Raw genomic sequence first — 20,268 nt, forward strand, 5'->3', positions numbered from 1 at the left:
AGTGAATCTTTGCCTACAGCATTGGTCAAGACCCCAGACTCTGTGAAGAGGAAATACGAATTGGACCTCAACCTTCCCTGAAAGTAGAGACACCTCTCGGCCAGATGCTCTCAGCATCTTCCTTCAATCCTGCACCCCGATCTGAGCACCCCCCAACCCCCAAGGCCCTGGTAAAGTCAACAAATCTCCCTCCCAATTTCATCGATTCAGGCCAACAACAAGATGCTTGCTCAGTGCGAAAGGCATGAAACACTCAGATTTATTACTTTGAGAGTTTGGTCTGTCTCCTGGGCCTGGTTGATGCAGCTTCCTTCAGGTTTCAGAGCATTTTGTTAAAAAAAGAAAAGAAAAAAAAAAAAAGGAATTTTGACAGCAATGTTTTGCCTCATATTTTCACAAGGCTTTATAGTTTACAAAGGACATTCACATAATAGCCATCATCGCTATATGTATTGACTTTCTACACTGGGGAGCTCAACCCTTGAAATCACCCTCGTTTTCCACAGATGGGGAAGCAGAGGCTCAGAGAGGGTAAGGGCCTTGCCTCAGGTCACCCAGCACAGGGAACGTTTCACCCTGCTCTTGTTTTCTTTTGTCCTGCCACTCTGCTTTTCTCATCTTCAGCCTGCCCTAATGCACAGTGGTCTGCAGATAGACAGTGAGAAAACAAAACAAAATAAAAGCCTAGAGGCTTTGGCGGAAAACAATCAGAGGCTGGGATGAGTATAAAAATAACCAGGTATGTTCAAGGGAAGATTATTTTTGTAATGATGCCACTGGTGGAGGGTCAGGGAGTCAGTGAGAGAGGACAGGCTTTCTAAGTTCTGAGACTGCACTGTCCAGATTGGCGACCAGGGAACCACACGTGGCTATTCAAAGTTAATTAAAACGAAACAATTATTCCTCAGCCTGGCCAGTTTGGCTTAATAGTTGTATTGACCTATGAATCAGGAGGTCACGGTTCAGTTCCCAGTGTGGGGCATGCAGGAGTCTGCTGGTCAATGATTCTCTCTCATCATTGATGTTTCTCTCTCCCTCTCCTCTCCTCTCCTCTCTGAAATCAATAAAAATATATTTAAAAAAATTCGTTCCTTAGGTGCACGTGCCACATGTTAAGCACCCCACACCCACATGTGGCTACCGCACTGGACGGCACAGGTATGGGACATTTCCATTGTCACAGGAAGCTGTGCTGGGCAGTGTGGCTCCAGCCACCAGCAAGCCCGCTTCTTTCTTATCCTGATGGCCCTGGAGGAGGGGGAGCTGCTGGCCAGGCAATAGCCACGCCTGTTTCCAAGGTACCTATCGATGCCATCCCAACGTCTAAGTCCCTCTGTTCTACTCTGGAGAGGTTACAACTCCAGGATGCAGACACAAGGCAGACACCAAAGGAGTGGCCGCTCACTGAGGCCTTGCTCCTCAAGTTTGGTCCTGGGACCCGCAGCACCAGCATCTCCTGGGAGGCTGTTGGAAGTGCAGGATCTTAGGCTCCACGTCAGAACCACAGAATACAAACCTGCATTAAAAAAAAAAATTAAAAAAAATCCTCACCCAAGGATATTTTTCCAATTGATTTTTAGAGAGCGTGGAAGAGAGAGGGAAAGAGAGAGAAACATCGATGTGAGAGAAACACATTGATTGGTTGCCTCCTGCACTCCCCTAACCAGGACCCAGGCTGGGAAGAAGCCTGCAACCTAGGTACGTGCCCTTGACCAGAATCAAACCCGGGACCCTTTTTGGTCCACAGGTTGAGCCAAACCTGCATGTTAACAAGATCCCCGGGTGGTTCAGGTGCACATTCAAGTGTGAGAAGCTCTGATTTAAGAGACAGGCTCAGCGGGATCAATATATTGTCCCAAATATAGGAAACTAAACAGGTATCTTTAGATGCAAAATAAAAGGCATCGGAGTGTGTTTTTAGGGAGAGACCCCAAAAGGGACAGCTGGGGGGAGCTGGCCCATTTCCCATCGCCAGCACCTTCTCAAACCACGAAGCGTGGCCTCCCCAAGCACAGGGAACAGAACCGAGAATCCGTTTTGGATCTCAGGGATGCTGTCTTTAAGTCACATGTTCGGCTTCCGCGTTGCTTTTCAAGGCATTTGGCTATTGGACTCTGACTTGCCAAAGACACAATGCGGTGTGCGAAGCCAGCCCGGACACGCAAACAGTCACTTACAGGGAGGCATCTGGAAAATGACCGTGTCCCTCTCTTCCCAGCGGGTGATGCTTTGCAGCCTCCTTGCCTGGAGCCAGGTGCTAGTGATGCTTCCGGGGAAGGAACCAGAACCAAGCTGTCACATGACGAGAGCAGGTGCAAAGGGGCCCCGTCACAGCGAGGGCAAAAGGGAAGCTTCCATGAGCCCAGCACCACGGTGACCCCGGCTCCGAAGGAGGGTCTACGCAGGGCCTGGCTCTGGAGCTTGGATTCCGCTTCAGTGACCATGACTCATCCTTTAATTCCTCTCTCCTCTCAGCATACCCCGGGTCTTATTTATTTATTTATTTTATCCCTGGCATGAAGCTAAATTGCCTAAAGGATGATGTTTCTTCACCTGCAAGGGCCCCCCCGGAGGATGAATTTTAAAATATTCATTTTACAACTCGCTCCCAGCAATAAGAGCAGATGGAGAAGACGAGATGCAGGGAGAGGAGAGGACAGTGACATGGCCCAGCAGGGAGCCTGGGGCCTCGGGGAACTTGGCAGTGACTCTGCAGTCCGGAGATATTCCAGGAATGGACTCCGAGGAGCTGGAAAGAGGGAAAGGAATGGCCAACTATGCTATCGTAACTCTCTTTATGATCCTGAAAAACACTGAAGTAAAACCTTTGAACAGTCCACTGCTAGTGCCCAGCCCCGTGCAGGTCTATTACTTTGGTATCAACTTTAATTTTTATTTATTTTTTAAAATATATTTTATTGATTTTTTACAGAGAGGAAGGGAGAGGGATAGAGAGCTGGAAACGTCGATGAGAGAGAAACATCGACCAGCTGCCTCTTGCATGCCCCCCACCGGGGATGTACCCGCAACCAACGTACATGCCCCTGACCGGAATCGAACCTGGGACCTTTCAGTTTGCAGACCGACGCTCTACCGCTGAGCCAAACTGGTTTTGGCTCAACTTTATTTTTGTCTCCAGTCGAGATCCCTGCCCTCACTTGGCTGGGGCACACGACACAGGCCAATTGGAAGCTCATGTCCCGAAGGGAAAAGGCCGGATCTGGAAACACTTGGATTCACCTGTCCAGGTGGTGTGCCTGGGGAGCTACCCCTGGCTCCTGCAGCCTGGATCCCCAGACAAATCCTCTTCCTCGTCCTTCTTAAGGTCTGGCTGTTCACTCTCTTGAGATTTTAGGAGCCTCCCCACCCCCAAGGCATTTCAAAGCATTATTATTATTATTGTTATTATTATTATTATTATTATTATTACTACAGGCCTGGTATTACTACTACTACTACTACTACTACTACTACCACCACCACCACTACTACTAGAGGCCTGGTGCACAAAATTCATGCACGGGGCTGGGGGTTGGGAGGGTGAGTATGCCTCAGCCCAGTCTGCACCCTCTCCAATCTGAGACCCCTTGAGGGATGTCCAACTGCCCCTCTTAGGCCTAAATGGGCAGTTGGACATCCCTCTCACAATCCAGGACTGCTGGCTCCCAACTTTTGCCTGCCTGCCTTCCTGATTGCCCCTACCCGCTTCTGCCTGCCAGCCTGATCACACCCTAATCACTCCCCTGCCAGCCTGATTGATGCCTAATTGCTCCCCTGCCAGCCTGATTGCCCCTAACTGCCCTCTCCTGCAGGCCTGTTCACCCCCCAACTGCCCTTCCCTGTAGGCCCGGTTGCCCCCAACTTCCCTCCTCTGCAGGCCTGGTCACCCCTAACTGACCTCCCTTGCAGGCCTGATCCCTCCCAACTGTCCTCCCCTGCTGGCCATCTTGTGGTGGCCATCTTGTGTCCACATGGGGGCAGCCATTGTGTGTTGGAATGATGGTCAATTTGCATATCATTCTTTTATTAGATAGGATTATATTACTGCTTATGTCAGAGGGAGTTGGCTTCTATTTGTAGCTAAGAACCCAAATGCCCAGCAATCGGGGCTTAAACCCATTGCATGAGACAGCACATGAGGGAATACTATGCAATGAGATAAATATATTTGCTGACATTAAAATATGTCCATAATACATAGGTTAGCACAGAAGCAGATTGTATTAACAGGGTGCACAGTATTTACAAAAAATATATCCTGCACATTCACAGAAAAAGGTCTAGAAGAAAATATAATGGTATTCACCTTGCAGGGCTGGACAGTGAATGCTTTTTCTTTAAGCTTATCTTCATTTTCTAACCTTTCTATAGTGTTTGTGTTCTTCTGTTTTCCTTTCTTTCTATTTTAAAATCCTCACCCGAGGATATTTTTTCCCATTGGTTTTTAGAGAGTCGAAGAGAGAGGGAAAGACAGAGAGAAATATCAATGTGAGAGAAACTCATCGATCGGTTGCCCCCTGCACATGCCCCAACCAGGGTATGGCAAGTGCCCTAGACCAGAACCAATGCTCTATCCACTGAGCCAAACTAGTGAGGCTGTTCTTGTTTATTGTTCATGGGCACAGGTGAGCCACCGAAGCCATGGGTTCCGGAGGGAAGTGACTCGCTGGACTCAGGCAGCGACTTGTTTGCCCAGGGCCAGGACTCCTGTGACAGGGGACCTCACCGACAGCTCTGGCTGCCGCGTGAGAAGCAGCTGGAAACACCCGAGTCCCGTCCCCCACTCCCCACCCTGCAGGCACCAGAGTCCCGTCCCCCACTCCCCACCCCGCAGGCACCAGAGTCCTGTCCCCCACTCCCCACCCCGCAGGCACCAGAGTCCCGTCCCCCACTCCCCACCCTGCAGGCACCAGAGTCCCGTCCCCCACTCCCCACCTTGCAGGCACCAGAGTCCCGTCCCCCACTCCCCACCCTGGAGGCACCAGAATCCCGTCCTCCACTTCCCACCCCGCAGGCACCAGAGTCCCGTCCCCCACTCCCCACCCCGCAGGCACCCGAGTCCTGTCCCCACTCCCCACCCCGCACGCACCAGAGTCCCGTCCCCCACTCCCCACCCCGCAGGCACCAGAGTCCCATCCCCCACTGCCCACCCCGCAGGCACCAGTGGCTGCCACTTACTCTCACGGCAGCCACGCGAGGAGCAGGAGAAGGTGACCCAGAGAGCTCAGTCCCCGCTCCGGCCCCCTCCCCAGGGCTCCTGGGTCCGCAACAGAGCCACCAGGAAGCAGCTGAGCATGTGGCCGGGCTCACCATGTCCCTGTGAAGTGAGCTGGGTGGACAAGCTGCGGGGGTGGGGGTGGGGGGTGGGAGGGGGACAGCGAGCGGAGGACGAGCGCTCACTTCACTGTTGGGACTGGATTCCTTTCAGGGGGCCTCAGGCCAGCACAGGGGATGGATTTGTGGGTGCTCATCGCACTGTTTCTGCTTAGCTTCTAGGTCTCAGCTTGAGGGCTATCTGGTCAGGGAGGCTCTCCTTGACTCCCAAGATAGGCCCTAGCCATTAGTCCTTCAGCGGTGTGTCTCCTTTGCGGCATTTCATACAGTCTAGCCCACAGGCACGCCACTTACTATGCTTCTGCCTCTTTGACCTGTGGGCCTCCTGAGGGCAGTGTCTCTGGCATCTCACCGAGCAGCTGCTGTGGGACGGAGCACAGGAACTCAGGACTGGGCGGTGGGCAAGTCACAGGGGCTGGGTCACCTCTGCCTTCATTGGCTGTGTGACCTCAGGCAAGTCGCTGCCTCTCTCTGGGCCTCTTCCAACTCTTTCAAAGCTTTTCCCCCTTTCCGAATATATTGCCTTAAGGGAAGGTAATAGAAGTTGGAGTCATTTCCTAAATTATACCTTAAACCAACTGCTGGTTGATTTTTCTGAAAACACTGCAATAGTTTTCCCAGGAATCACTAATGTGCAATGAACCCAATCGTATTTCTTATTCAATAAACTCTTTTATTGTAAGTTTTCAGATTTCTCCATTACAATAATGAAAATAGCACGAGTATTCGTAACACTTAAACCCAAATCAAAGGGGAACTCCTCCTCAAATGATAAGGTAAATGACAGGTAATAGAACAAATAGTAAATGCTGGGCAAGAGGCATTTAAAATATAGAAATAAGGTCGAGGTTTTTGTACATGTACAAATACTTTAAGGTTTAGTGGATCAAGGTGATGGTTTTTGAAAGCATGTGATTTTGAAAACTAACTTATAATTTGTGATAAAACACAACTGTAGAGAAAAGGCAAAATCAAGCAAAACCCAAAATACCCCTAATGCGAAAGGAAGTGAACCAAATACACGGGGTCGATAAGCAAACCTCCAGTCCTTTGGCCCTGGAATGGCAGCTGAGTGGGTTTCATAGAAATTCTCCATAGAAAGGAATGTGGGCCTGGTGTGACATCGCTGTCTCCGGGCCATCTCCTCACAGAGGAGAAGAAGAGGCGTGTCCAGCACACGTGTCTGGAGGGGGGCCTGCGTTCCCAATCCCTTTGAGAACAGCCCCAGACCTGGAAAGGCGAGGCGCCCTGCGGCTCAGGGCGGCCGGAGCCGGGGTCAGAGTGGCCCCCCCGCCCTGCCAGCGCTGTCCGAGTGGTTCACCGGCAGCGGGTGGGCCTCCGTGTTGAACACCCAGTCTTCCAGGGACAGCATGTCGTCTTCCGAGAACAGAAGATAGAGGTACCTGTGCCAGGCGGGGAGGGGGACACACTGTCAGTGCTCTGGGAACAGGCCTGGGAATGAACCCCGGGGTGCAGGGCGGGCCAAGACCCCAAGTCCACTCAGAGGGTGGGACCAGGGAGGATGCTGTGGACACAGAGAAGAGCGCTGGGCGTGGGCAGACAGCCCTGGTTTAACCTGGCCCTGCCCCAGCCCTGGCACCAACAGCTCCATTCCGGCCCTTTCCCACCGGCTCTGGGAGTCCTTCTCCTTTCTGTGTGGGCGGCCTGAGCTGGCGCTGGTCCAGGCTCCTGGGCTGCTCCCGTTGCCCCTCATGCTACGGCACTCACATGACCAGGGAGTGGTGACTCCAGAACCCCCGCTTCCCAAGCTCTGGGGGTTTTATGAGAAGGAATGGGCCATTCCAGGCCACCCTAAAGGGTGAAGGCTCAGGGTGCTGCTCTGGGAACAGCAGGAGCGCAAGGGACAGTGCTGCCGAGGAAGGTCATCAGCTATCAACACCATCACCGTTCTCCTTACTTTGCAGAAGGAGCGTGGTTGATGGAACTTAGGGAGACAGGTTACAGAACTGAACTTGTCCCGCAGCTAATACTTCAGGGGTAGAGTCTAACCCAGTCTCACTCTGAGTAGAAACTGGCCTGGCCAAGGCTCACCCATGGGGGAGGGGGTCTCGCTATGCTAAGGCCTCACCCCTAGGGCCCCCTCCTGTGACTGCAGACCCTGATCCAGGGAAGGGACAGACGGCTGACCGCCCGCCTCCCTAGGAAAGCCGCGTGGTCCGCTGGGAAGAACAGTGACTGAGCCCTGACTCACTTGAGCGTCTCCGCCAGAAAGAAGGTCTGCTGCTTGTTGTCGTGGTTGGGGAAGCTGCTGTACACGTCCTGGATCCCGGCGAAACCCGCTTCTGTCCGACAGTATTTCTCCAGGGCCTGGGTGTGGGAGAGGAGGACCCCAAGCTCGCCAAAGGCAGGCCCCTGACCCCTCGACGGGGGACCCCTGGTGTGTGTGCAAGCAGAAGGCCGAGCTATTCTCCAGGCTCAGCGCCTGCTGCCAGACCGGGGTCCTGCTACCAGGAGCTCAGTCCCAATGGGAGAGCTGTGCCCGGGCTCTCCACCTGGCGTGAGCCTAGAGGCTTCTCTCCGCCTCTCATGGAATACACTGCTGTCAGGCTTGCCCAGTGGGGCCAGAGGAAGGTGCTGTCGGTGTGCATGGGCTGGGCTGGGGGACTGTCATCCCAGGATTCTCCGTGAGATGTGGTCCCTGGGCTGGAGGTGGGCAGGCCAGGGGCTCTCTGTCTTCTGTGTAGAAATGCATTTCTTACCCATTGAGATTTGCGGATGGGGCCCGGAAGCACAAACACTTGGCCTTAGGGAAGCAAGAGTCTCTGGCCAGTGAGCCATGACAATGATCCTGAGCAGGCCTGTGCCCACCTGAGTATGACACTCGGGGTGTGGCTCCCCCAGGACAGTACCTGCCTCTGAGAGCAGTGGGTGGGGAAGGAGGGGAGGACAGAGAAGGCTCAGTATCCACCAAGGAACCTTCCAGCTTCCCCAAACCTGCCTTTGACACTTGCCCTAGAGTGGGCATGAGATTTCCACTAGGTAGCAGGGGACAAGAGGAGAGATGGGTGGAGTGAGTGAGTGGGTGAGCAGAGCCCAGAGAGGGAGGGGGTGGCAAGGGGCAGGGCTGGCTCTGGGGAGAGGAGGGAGGGGAGCTGCTGGCTGGGCAGCTGTTCCTGTTTGAGAGGCGACATCGGAGGCATTGGTCCAGGCGTCAGGGTCAGAAAGCAGTAACCGCATGTGCCCTGGCCCCCTTGGCTGCTGCCCCGCCTTTGCCCCTCTAAGTTTGCCGGCACCGGGGCTACAGGCCTCAGAACCCTCTTCAAGTTCCTGGCTTGATGGTGCCCAGCTGGGGGTTCCTGGCTCTGCGACTACAAATGTGACCCTTTTTTTCTGAACTTTAGCCAGATGCCAGCCTGGCTTGACCCTCCTCTCAGCGCCTGAGCCACGGGGTTTTGGACTCTTGACTTCTCAGGGGCACCTGCCCCCCATTTAAGCCTCCCACCAGCCCAGCCCAGCCCACTCACCATCACCACTTCCCAGCCCCACTCCCGGTAGACGGGGTTGTGGGTCTGCCGCCATAAGTACATGTAGCTCTCCACCACCTCGGGTCTCAGGATGTAGTAGCTCTCGCTCAGCTGCGTGGCCACGGCCTCTTTGCCGGAGTTGAACCAGAAGGCCTCGGGCCCCAGCTTGGTATCTGTGTAATGACAGCCAGAGGGCCTGGGTCAGACCGCCCACCTGCTGCCCAGGGCAGATCTGGGGGTGATGGTTGGTGCTGGAGGGTCTGGGGTGGGCCTGCCTGGATTGCCTGACAAGGCTGAGCCTGGCAGATATATAACTTCCCTCTTGGCCCAGACTGGCTAAAGCAAGACCCTTGAGGCCTCAAAATTTTATAATTTGAGAATCCAAATGAACTACACAGCAGTCTGGGGAGACAAAGGTGGGGTGGTGCTCCCTAACTGTGTGTTTTGAGATAAAAGCCCTGCGAGATGTCAATCAGAGCTCAGCCACACCAGAGTCCAAGGTTTAAACACGTTTGGAGAGCAGCGGGTTAAAAAGGTAAAGCGGTCTCTCTCTCTCCTGCAGGACTCATCAGCTCCTTTACTGTGCTCATTGCAATGAACTTGGCCTCAGACCTCAGGGAGCTCTGTTAGCTCCTCTCAGAACCGGCCTTCCAGAGCTGACAGTTGGGGAGACCGCCGACATGGAGATGAGGGGAAGGCCTGCCCAGAACGCGCACACTCACACTCGGGCGGAGGGAGCGGACTGAGCAAGGCTGGCGAGGTCTGGCTGTGCTGCCGCCATTGTTTTGTTCGTTTGTGGACAATTTACTGCCATTCCTGTTTTGTGGATGACCACAATTATATAACCACCACCGCAGCCACCATTTGTGATTCCAAAGGCTGTGCTGGGTGTTTTACTGCTTTAATCCTTAAAGAAATGTGTTCTTGGTGAGGGAGGTGTTATCCCTCTACCATGCATGTGGAACTGAGGATCAGAGAGGCTAAGAAATCTGTCCAGGGGAACACAGCGAACACAGCGCGCCATGGCTTGGCTGGGATGTTACGGGGATTTGTCTGGTGCCCCCTTGTTAGGCTGTGGCCTCTCTTTCCCTCTGAGTCTGACTCTCCAGGCCTCCAGTTTAGAGCTGGGTTGGTCTTCCTCTCTTTAATGCCTGCACATCCTGTCCTGGCTGGCCGAGGGCCTGGTTCTGGTTCTGTAGTGAGCCCTACCTCCTCCCACCACCATTCAGGACCCAAGAGGCCCCGAGCTGTTTTTCCTCAAAACACAGGCTTTCAGGATGGCCCACTCTTCTGTAGAGGGCGGCCTGGGAGAGGACCCAGCCAGACCCAGGCCCTTCTGAGCCTCTCAGCTGGTGCCGGCACTCCTACCATCAGAAAACGGTCGTCTTGCCAAGCTGCTAATGGGGTGAGGGCGAGAGCGCCTCTTGCAGCCAGCCAGGCTGCTGGAACAATATGCTCTATTACGCAGACTGTCTTTTATGGTCGGGCTGATTGTCCCAGACAAACAGCAAGCTTTTTATTATTCCTGAGGTTTCCTATTTGTTTATGGCGCTGACAGAGAGCGCTCTTGGGGGGGGACTCGAAGACCAGTTTAGGACCCGTTGTGAATTGCTAGCTTTCTGAACAGCACAGTCAGGGCTCAGCTGCTGCGGTCACAGACACAGCTCGGTGGGCCTAACAACCCCCCATGCTTGGCTGAGGGCGCTGGCCATGTGCTTTCTGGAATCAGGGAGAGACCCCATCCTGGAGACCCATGTTCCTGTTCACACTGAACGGCAAGAAAACAGAAGCCACCAGCTGGTGAGGGGCAGAGTGGCGCCCGAACCAGGCATTTTTTTACGGCAAATCTTGGGTCATCTCCTCCAGCCAAGAGGTTAAACTCGGAGTAGTGGACACCTCCTGGGGCTCTGGGGGATTGGGGGTAGTGCCGAGGGCTGCTGTTCAAAGGCAGCACACAGGAGGCAGCTAGGCGTCAGGAGACCTGGGTTCTGGCCTGGCTTAGCCACTCACAGTGGTACCTTCGGCTTTGGACTGACTCAGTTTCCCAGGTGTAACATGAAAGTCGGGTTCATGTTCTCTAACGTGACTTCTGACTCTGGCATTGACCATATTGCATGAGTGCTGAGCCGATGGTCAGGAAGCGCTCAAGCTTGGATCAAAGAGGGTGATAAAAGGTGGTGCCAGTAGGTGCCCAGCCCTACATGGAGGGGTTCCAGGAGGAAAAGCAGAGGTGCTGGGAGCTAGGGGGTCAAGGAGATGGAATTCTCTAGGCTCGGGAGGCCAATGAGGCCAGAGGACCCTCTGCTCTGTGCCCCCCTCCTGGGGCCATGCCATGTCCATGCCATGTGATCTGTGGCCACATCATCCCTGAGCGTCAGTTTCCTCCTCTGTGTTGTGAGGTTCAGCAATGACATACTAAGTGCTGAACAATACCTGGCACACACAAAGGGCTTAATGCATCACCCTATTTCCCCTCTGACTGAGGTACAACCTCAGTGCATAGACAGCATGTTCCTTGTTCAAATTCTGCCTAACCGCAGAAGGCGAGACTTCCCTGAGACCACGGTTCCCCGCACTCCCCCTCTGCAGGACTTCCCTGGTGTCTGCCCTCGGCGTGTCCTGCCTGCCTGTCCCCTGGCAGCATTACCTGAGCGGTCGTACGACTCGTGGCACGTCTTGGTGATCTGGGCTGCGAGCTCTCGGTAGTGGGCCCTCTTGTCCTCCTCAGCATCCTCAGCGCCCAGGGCGATCATGCCCCCGGAGAAACAGGCCAGGTGCCCCATCTTGTGGTCCAGGTTCCCCCCGCGCCACTCGGCGATGTAGGTCAGCCCCCCGGGAGACACATTCACCAAGTGGGTCTCTATTGCCTGGGAGCAAGTGGGGATTGGGCAGGGAAAGGGGAGGAGCGGAGAGGACAGAAAGTGAGTATTTGGAGACAGCAGCAAACGCGGCTCTACCGAGCCCTCCACCCCAGGCAAAGGCAGCTCCCTGGCCTCGGCGGGCTGGCCCTGATGGGGCCCGTGGGAGCTCTGCCCCGCTGAAGGGTCAGACATAAGGTAGCTCCCCAGGGTGAGTCTCTTACACAGACTTGAAAACCTCTACATACAAAAAATTTCAAAATATCTTTAAGAATTATTACCCTCCTTGGTTAGGGAATCTTAACCCATGGATGGGCTACAGGGTATCACAAATGCCCCTAAAATTGTACATGACCTTTTGTGTATGTGCATTTTCTTTTTCTTAAATAATTGTTTTTATTGATTTGAGAGAGAGAGGAAAAAAGAGGGGGGGAGAGAGAGAAACATTGATGCAAGAGGGAAACATTAATTAGCTGCCTCCTGCATGCCCCCTACTGGGGATCGAGTCTGCAACCGAGGCACGTGCCAGGACTGGGAACTGAGCTGTGACCTTTTGGTGCATAGGATGATGTCCAACCAACTGAGCCACACCAGCTAGGGCTGTATGTGCATTTTCATGGGACAAGGGCACATATATTTAATCAGATTCTAAACAAAACAAGAAAACGATAGAAAATTGATCCCTCATTACACGCCTTCCCATTTAATGCCCAGGACAAGCCAGGCAGTCTGCAGTGCTCTCCATAGAGGCCGAGTGCCTTGTCCCAGGTCATGCAGTCTTTCCAGAACTGGGACAAGGACCCCATCTCGGGTTCAAATCTATCTCTACTAGTTTGGAGCTGTGTGACTCTGGGCGGGTGCTATGTTCTCTCCATGCTGTAACTTCCTTGTGTATAAAATGCAGGTAAGAACATGAGCCACTTCATAGGGTTGTGAGGGTTAAATGAGATGTGTTGTAGAGCTCAACCGATTTCCCAGCTCAGAGAGTCCTCAATAAAAGGCCTTCCCAGTTCCTCTCTAGTCGGCCCCTGCCCTCCCTCCTCAGCCACACTGGCCTCTTCACTCCTGCACCCCAGCCCCAATGAGTATTTTGTGAGCACCTCCTTGGTGCCAGGGCTGTGGAGGTGCAAGGAATACAACCCCGAAGATGGGCCTGGACCCTGCCTTAGGGAGCTCACTCATGAGTGCAGAGACTTCCTCCAAAATCAATACGCACGAATATCACGATTTGTGATCAGCACTTTGAATGAAACAAATCGAGGGGACAGGCCAGGGAAATGTGGGGAGGGGGTTCTGCTTTGCAGTGAGGTCAGAGGTCTCTGCCACAGGGACGTGCGTGAAGCAGATGAGGGTTCCTGCCTCAGGCTTTGCCTGCCGCTCCCGTCCCACTGCTAACTCCGACCCGGCCAAGGGCCCTCTTCAGGGTGTGCCCGTGGAGAGAACAGCTTAGCCCACACCACTGCTGCCACATTATTCTACTTTCCCACTGTCTTCCTACATGGTGCTGTCCCCACTGTGTGTACACAAGTTCATGTATGTTCCTATGGGACGTGTCTCTCCCAGGACTCTGAGTGGCGTGTGACAGCAGAAGCCACCACAAGCAATCGCCAGCCAGGGCCTGGCATACAGAAGGTGCTCAAACTCAGCTTGCTCCCTGAGTGCTTTTTCCTTCTTCTCTGTAAGGTCTGGCTGGTAGGTTGGCTGCAGGGCCCTCACTGAGCAGCAGAGGGGGAAGCAATGTTGATGGCCAGGCAGGGCACCTGCTCACGTGGGAGGAGGCGTGGACAGCTGGCCACGGCTGGGCAGAGCTGGTCCAGGCAGCTGCTCTGCATCCCTGAGCATGCAGGTGCAGGGGCGGGCGGCAGGTCTAGCCCAGGTGCAGAAACATGGCTCAGTTACCATTGTTAATGCTTGGGAGAGGACACAGACATGAGTTGGAGGGGATCCCAGAAAGTCTCACACTGCAGCCGAAAATCTTCATCTTCAAGACTGTCTCCCATAGGTTATTTCTATTCGGGGTTGACCCCAAGCAAAGTAACTTTGGTAAAGAGGAAATGATAACGCAGTTTCTCTTTGAAGAGACAACTGAGAGAGCAGATGCAAAGATAAAAATAACAACACAAAAACCAAGACTTCTAAAACTGGCCGTGGAGTGGTCAGGAGGTTAAATCATGGCAAGAGACAAAGCAAAGAGCTGACTGAGAGGCAGGCTGTGCTGGAACCCCAGCTCTGCATTGTGAGAGTTGGGCTGGAACCCCAGCTCTGCATTGTGAGAGTTGGGCGACTCTGGTCCACTTTCTGAAGACCCCCTTTCTTCATCTGTAAAGTGAGACTAACTTCTGGACTGGCTGCGAGGCTCTTCAGAGGCTCTGGCTTCCTTAGCCTCCTGGACGGCCCCCCACCCCCTCCCCGGTATCTGCCCGAGAGGGACTTTGGCAAGCCAGGCTCCTTGGTGAGTTGGCAGCTGGTAAGCGGAGGCAGGAGCACTGCACCTCGAGGCAGCCGGACCCTGTTTGCACTCTGCCTCTGATATCTGTGTGACCTCGAGCCTTTCTGAGCCTCCGTCTCATCACCTGTAATGTAAGATGGGGCCAAGGCACTAAATGTACTGCCCAGAGAGGCCAGAATGACGTGAGTGCCTAGCCCTGTCCTTCTTGTCCTTTCTCCCATGACCTTAGGGGTTGCCAGGCAGCCTGTCTGAAGCCCCCATGCCCACTCGAGACATTGGTCTAACCTGCACACTGACACTGCCCAGCCCAGCCCCAGCCCAGCAGCTTTCCAGGCTGTTGCTTGGGTCCCACCCAGAGGTTCTGATGAAACCTTGTTGGGGTGCAGACTGACCATTGGGATAAACATTTTTTTAAAACTGATTTTGAGAGAGGGAGGAAGGGAAAGAGAGAGAGAAACATAGATGTGAGAGAGATACATTGATCAGTTGCCTCTTGCATGTGACCTGATTGGGGGATCAAACCTGAAACCTAGGTATATGCCCTGACCTGGAATCGAACCCTGGACCTTCTGGTGCATGGGATGACACCCCAACTAACGGAGACACACCGCCCAGGGCTGACCATCAGGGTTTTTAACAGGCCAACAAGGCTGACAACCACCAGAATGCTCTTCAAAGCCCCAAACTTGGCATAGGCCCAGTCCTTACCAGGGTCAGAGACACTGCAGGGGAAGATCAAATACAGGAGCAAAGACAGGTGTCTCCTATTCAGTCAGTGTTTCCATAAAGCCCCCGTTTGCTTAAATAATTCATGGCCACTTCTTTCCCTGAAGCCTCAACTACAGTGCGCCTGAGGGCAGGGAACCAGGCTGCTCGGTAACTGCACGTGGCTGGCGAAGGGCAGCACACCTGGCCCCCAGCGGAACCAGAACCTACAGGAGACACTGGCTGTGGGCTGGGCTCAGCCATGGAACCTCGTGGATGGGCTGAGCCAGGCTGAGCCGGGACTGGAGTGCCAGGAGCTGCTTCATGGCTGAGTCTTGGTGGCTGGGTGCTGGGCAGGGAAAACTCAGGGTTGAGGTCATAGCTGAAGAGCCCATAGCCCCGCAGGCCTGTTTCAACGTGCTTCCTTTAAGCACTGCCATTGTGATCGGAGGGCAGTGAGAGGTCATCCATCCATCCACCCATTTCCCCTGCCCACCCACCGTCCATCTTTCCAGCACCTCCCTCTGGCTACAGCTCTGCCAGTTCTGTGCTGTGAGGCTTTGAATAAGTGCTTTCCCCTCTCTGGGCCTTGGTTTCCATATACGTAAAGAGAAGGGACAGAACTGGATGCTCCCCTGACAGAGGCCCTTCCCACTTGGATGTACGAGCTGCCGCCTCTGGCTTGGCAGGAAGATGGCTGAGGGTCTTGCTTTAGCACTTCCTGCGTGGGGGCTGCCAGCTACTGCCTGCTGCATATTCTGGGCTCCGACACATGAGCTGAAGCACAGACACGGAGGTTTCTGAATCAGACCGCCTGCCGCTGCCTGTGAGCCTCAGACAAATGAGCACACCTCCTCGAGCCTGGGTTCTATCTGCGAAACAAGGCTGCTAACACGGCCCTAATTCCCAGGTGCTGAGAAGAGTTATGAGGCAGGTGTGCAGTGACCGATGGGCGGCAGCTGCCCTGTGGCTCCCGGGCCAGTGCGCCGTGGGGGATGGGCGGACAAGGCCCTGGCGCGCGGGCCGTGTGAGCACAGGGGGCGGAGGCCCGTGAAGGTGCTGACTTACCGTCAAGGCTTCGTAGTACATGTCTTTAGCCTCCGTGTCTGTCTTGGCTGACATCAACCAGGATTTGATCAAATATTCATAAAAACTGTCCCCGAGCCCTCCAACCGAGACGTGGTCTGTGAGGGGAGAGCAGACAGAGCGTTATCTCCGTCGCCGAGGCGGCGGGACCAGCGGAGCGCACATCTGCCCACTGGGCTCCGGCCTGCGTGCTGCGTGCGGGCGGAGCGTGAGGGTGAAGCAGGCGGTTAATCAGCAGCCCCTCAGCCCGGAGCCACGGCTGAGAGAGACCCAGCCCGCGCCTCGGGGAGCCAGGCCTTCCCAGCGCGGTGGCCTGCACACAGGTGCGGGGCTCAGCCAGGGGCTATAAATCATGTCGCTCTAGCAGGCCGAGGACAGCAGGGCCTCTGGTTATTAACTGGAAATGAGCTGCATTTCTTTAAGAATATAATCTGGTGGCAGGGAGTGGAGATTTTTATTACCTGGTGACAAACCTGGTAATTAATGCCAGGAAGATTCCTAAAAGGCCACGGAGAGGAGGAAGGAGAGGCCTGACTTAGGCGGCCAGGGTACAGAGCCTTTCCGGAAAAACTGAGTTTAAATTTAGCAAATAGGGATGAATGGAGTTCACAGGAGCAGGGGGAGGACACACAGGTTTGAGGACGCCCCTCTCTGCCTGGTGGCATCGCCCTAAGTCCGCTCGGAGCAGGACCTCCAGGCTGTGGTTGAATGAGGAGGCATCTCCACCCAGGGCTGTCCCGGGGGCAGGGAGGAGGGGGGAATGGGGTGACCAAGGAACCCTTAACCTCAGAAGCAAGACACGGACAGAAAACACTCACATGCTTTAATAAGTAACAACGGGAAACACACAGGCCTTTAATGATATAAATCAGAGTCAGCGTCAGCTCCTTGTTATGATTCACTTAAGCAGAGAGACAGAGGAAGGGGGAGGAGTGGAGGATGGATAAGGTAGGGGTGGCGGAATGTGAAGAATATTTGCAGAAACAGTAAAAGAGAAATAGAGAATACACCGACAGCTACCAGGTCCATGGTGGGCGAGGAGATGTATTATTTAGAACATCTTTCCCCGAACCTGGCAAGGTGAGCACTATCAACCCCACTGACCAGACGGGAAAATGAGGGCGAGCCTGAACGGCTCATCGGAGGCCACGAAGGAGGCGGAGCTCTCACTCTCCGCAGCTTCACACAGTCAGCTGAGGACGGAACGGAAGATGCACAGAGCAAGGACAAGAAGGACCAGGGTGAAGGCAGCTGGGGACCGGGGAGAGGGGCTGAGAGGAGGCCCCCACCGTGAACCGGCCCTTCCGCCCCTCCACAAACCAATCCTGGCCAGCGAGGGCTCAGGAATGGAACAAGCACTTGCAAAAACTGGAACCAACCAGATAAAGCCTGAGCCTGAGGAGTGGGTGGGGGCAGTGTGGGCTGGACCTTGCCAGGGAAGATGGAAGAGAGAGCCAGCACAGCACACCCCTCACCCCCTATCCCTTGCCACAGCTTGGACAAGCACAAAGGGCAGGGCGGGGTGTGCCAGGCCCAGCATGTCGATGGCGTGTCCATGTGGGAGTAGGAGGTCTGTGTGAGCAGGGATGGGGGGAGGCTGTAAGCAAACGGAGTCAGCCTCTGCCTAGAGCCGCTGAAGCCCACAGCCCACAGAAGGAGCCCTGGCTCACAGGCTGCAGCCAGGGCACTGCCACCTCTACCCGCATCTCCTGGCCCTGCTCCCCTCACTGTGTCTCCACCCCCCAAATCTCCAGCCCCCAGCCTTCCCACGCTGTTTCTCATCTGTGACTACCCCTTTACCACCTTGTACGGCTAGGCTTCCTCACTGGACACCTCAGCTTCCTCTCCTCAGAAAGGCTTTCCCCCTTGCTCTCATGACCCTTTTCCATCCCTCCTTGCAGGGTGACCAGAGGGAGGGTGAGGTAAGGCAAACACACACACACACACACACACACACATACACACACGACCTGGCCCGTCAGAAGCACCCAGTGGGGGCTATCCTCCTGTCGCTGGGGGCGTGCCTGATGCTGCTGTAAGAACTGTGTGTGGGTCTGCCTCCCTGACTGGGCCGAGGGCTCTGTGGAGAGGACTGTGCAGGATTCCCATTTTATGTCCAGCGCCTTTACTCACACAGCAGACGCCCTGATGAATGAAAGCAAGGTAGGTGTGAGCTGTGCCGGAAAGGGCCTCCAATGCCAGGCCTAAGAGTGCGGACTTCATTACGTGTGTGTCGTGGAGCAGGGCTTCACTGGCAAGTGTGTGCCGGGAGGGAGAGCCAGGTCGCCGGGATTCCATGGGCGGCTGAGACCTGACACCCGAGCGGGGAGGTGTGTATCGCCTCCGGGGACCGTGATTGAAGTGGGAAGTTCTCACGTGGAGGTCTCCTTGCTTTCTAGCCACTGTGTGTGTGTGTGTGTGTGTGCGTGTGTGTGTGTGCGTGTGGTGTCGCTCAATGCTGGGTGATACACTGGGAGGAGCATAGGCCTGGGAATCAAGCCATTTCCCCTGCCGGTCCTCAGTCTCTCCAGTATAATGCTTTTAAAAGGGGAGCCCGAGTCGGTGTAGATGGGCCTTAGAGCAGGTGGGTTCTGCTGCTTCCTGACCACGCCAACACTCTCATCACGCTGGGCAGCAAGCAGCAGCCACCCTAAAGCCGGGAACTCTGCCACAGAGGACAGCACGCACGGGGGAGGCGGTCAGGCTGGGGCTGACGGGAGCTCATGCTCCCTTTTGGGAGAATCTAGACCTGCCACTTCCTTCCCACGGAGGAGAGAGTGGGATTCAGGCCGTGGACAGGGAGGCCGAGCCCTCCGGGGCTGGCAGCTCTCTGAGCTCTCATCCGTGATGGTGCCAGCAGGAGCCTGGCGGCTTCTCCGGATGAGGTCTTGGTCTCCCGTTTCCCTGAATCTCAGCTTCGAGCAGGAGTGGGGAGCTGCCAAGAGCACCCCAGTTCCTCCTTTGCCTCTTTAAGCTACAATTTCTATGGTTGCAAAGTGGCTAAACAGAGGATTCAAGGAGAAAAAAGAATGTGAACACACTTAGCTTATGCAAGTAGGGAGTGTTATCATCTGGAAAAATATTCAATCACAAAAAAAACACCCTGATGAAAACCTGAGATAACCCCGGCAACAGAGCCAGGGAGGGAGGAGCAGGTGCCCAGAGGAGCGGGCCCTGTACCCCCTCTGCTCTTCAGCAGGCTGTGGATTCGTATGTTATTAATACGAAACAAATGTTCACACGTGACCGGCTTTGCCCAGCCCTGCGACCCCTGGCGCGGCCTGAAGAGAAAATTATGCGTCTCGGTGGGGGCTCCCCAGTAATTTGCCCAGGTAGCTGTCAGCTGGAAGCCACGCCATCTCGAGTGTTTGCTGCCTGGTCCTGGAGCAGCTGAGGCCAGCAGCTGGGCAGTTTATCTCTTTGTCCAGTCAGGCCTTGCAATTAAAAGCAGTAACAGTTCCTGAGCTGTCTCTTCCTGTGGCCATAATCTGTAATTCAAACCTTCGTTTTCTCCTGCACTTTGGGTTTCACGGCATGTTTGGTTAAAAATACTGTGCGTTTCTAGAAGTGGTTTTTGCAGGAGGCCGCTTGGGAGTGAGGTCATCACCAGGGAAACGTCCTGGGTTGAACTTTCTGGGCCTCCAGACCTGCGGATCAGGGAGGCTGGGGCTGGAAGGACAAGGCCCCTGCGGTCTCACCCCCTGCCGGGCCCGGCCTGCACTGTTACTCATGGGCCCCCTTTCCTTTGGAGACAACCTGTCTCCAGCAGATGAACTGAGATCTGTTTCCTGCAGCTTTTGACCCTTACTCCAACCCCTCCACAGAACACAAAGAACGTATCTCGAGTTCTGCTCCCATTTTACAGGAGAGGAAACCATGGTTCAAAGAGATAAAATGAACCCGTCACTCCCAGCCATGCGGTAATCAGACCCACGTCTCCTTTGTCGCCAGCCCTGGCTGGTGCCATAACAGCTGGGGCAGGAGGGGATGGTAGAGGGAGAGGGGCCCTTGTTGGGCAGAGGCAGCGAGGCGTGGGCTCTGGGAAGGCCCTGGAGCAGGGCCCACGGAACCTGCTGCCACCAGTTTGTGCGATGACCACAACACACGACCGGGCCTTGGTCAGGAGGGCAAGGTGGAGCAGGGCTTCTCAGCAGGGGCAGTGCCAGGGGCCTGGAGACTTTTCAACACCCTCCGCCTGAGTGGCCCCCCAGTCCTCCTCCTGTTTCAGCAGGTGAAGCTGGGGGCTGCGAACGAGGCTCCCCAGGTGACCAGGTGACCAGCATCTCTGGCTGAGAACAGGTCTCTGCACGGAGAACAGCAGGAAGCCCTGGGACCAGTTCTGGCATGTGCA

The 20,268-nt window shown here is 54.9% G+C and overlaps 1 protein-coding gene and 1 long non-coding RNA gene across 5 annotated transcripts in view; one reads left to right on the forward strand and one right to left on the reverse strand.

Annotated features, from left to right (window-relative positions):
* Nucleotides 1-262, forward strand: part of LOC118724502 — a 1,461-nt gene extending 1,199 nt beyond the window's left edge. Inside the window, exon 2 of the long non-coding RNA XR_004989602.2 lies at nt 20-262. This is a non-coding gene — a long non-coding RNA (uncharacterized LOC118724502). The remainder of the gene's footprint in view (nt 1-19) is intronic.
* Nucleotides 263-5,986: 5,724 nt separating this feature from the next.
* Nucleotides 5,987-20,268, reverse strand: part of MAN1C1 (mannosidase alpha class 1C member 1) — a 126,119-nt gene continuing 111,837 nt past the window's right edge. For 3 of the 4 annotated variants that reach the window (XM_045585012.1, XM_036447804.2, XM_036447802.2), the window contains 5 exons: nt 15,900-16,015; nt 11,467-11,686; nt 8,820-8,992; nt 7,547-7,662; nt 6,481-6,737 (listed from right to left, as the gene is read on the reverse strand). In XM_045585012.1, coding sequence (XP_045440968.1) covers nt 6,611-6,737; nt 7,547-7,662; nt 8,820-8,992; nt 11,467-11,686; nt 15,900-16,015 — 752 coding nt within the window. In that variant the 3' untranslated portion in view covers nt 6,481-6,610. Of the gene's footprint in view, nt 6,738-7,546; nt 7,663-8,819; nt 8,993-11,466; nt 11,687-15,899; nt 16,016-20,268 lie in introns of all 4 variants that reach the window. The other variant, XM_036447803.2, reaches the window with a different exon arrangement.

Source organism: Pipistrellus kuhlii, unplaced genomic scaffold (genome assembly GCF_014108245.1).
Source record: "Pipistrellus kuhlii isolate mPipKuh1 unplaced genomic scaffold, mPipKuh1.p scaffold_m20_p_2, whole genome shotgun sequence".
NCBI lineage: Eukaryota > Metazoa > Chordata > Mammalia > Chiroptera > Vespertilionidae > Pipistrellus > Pipistrellus kuhlii.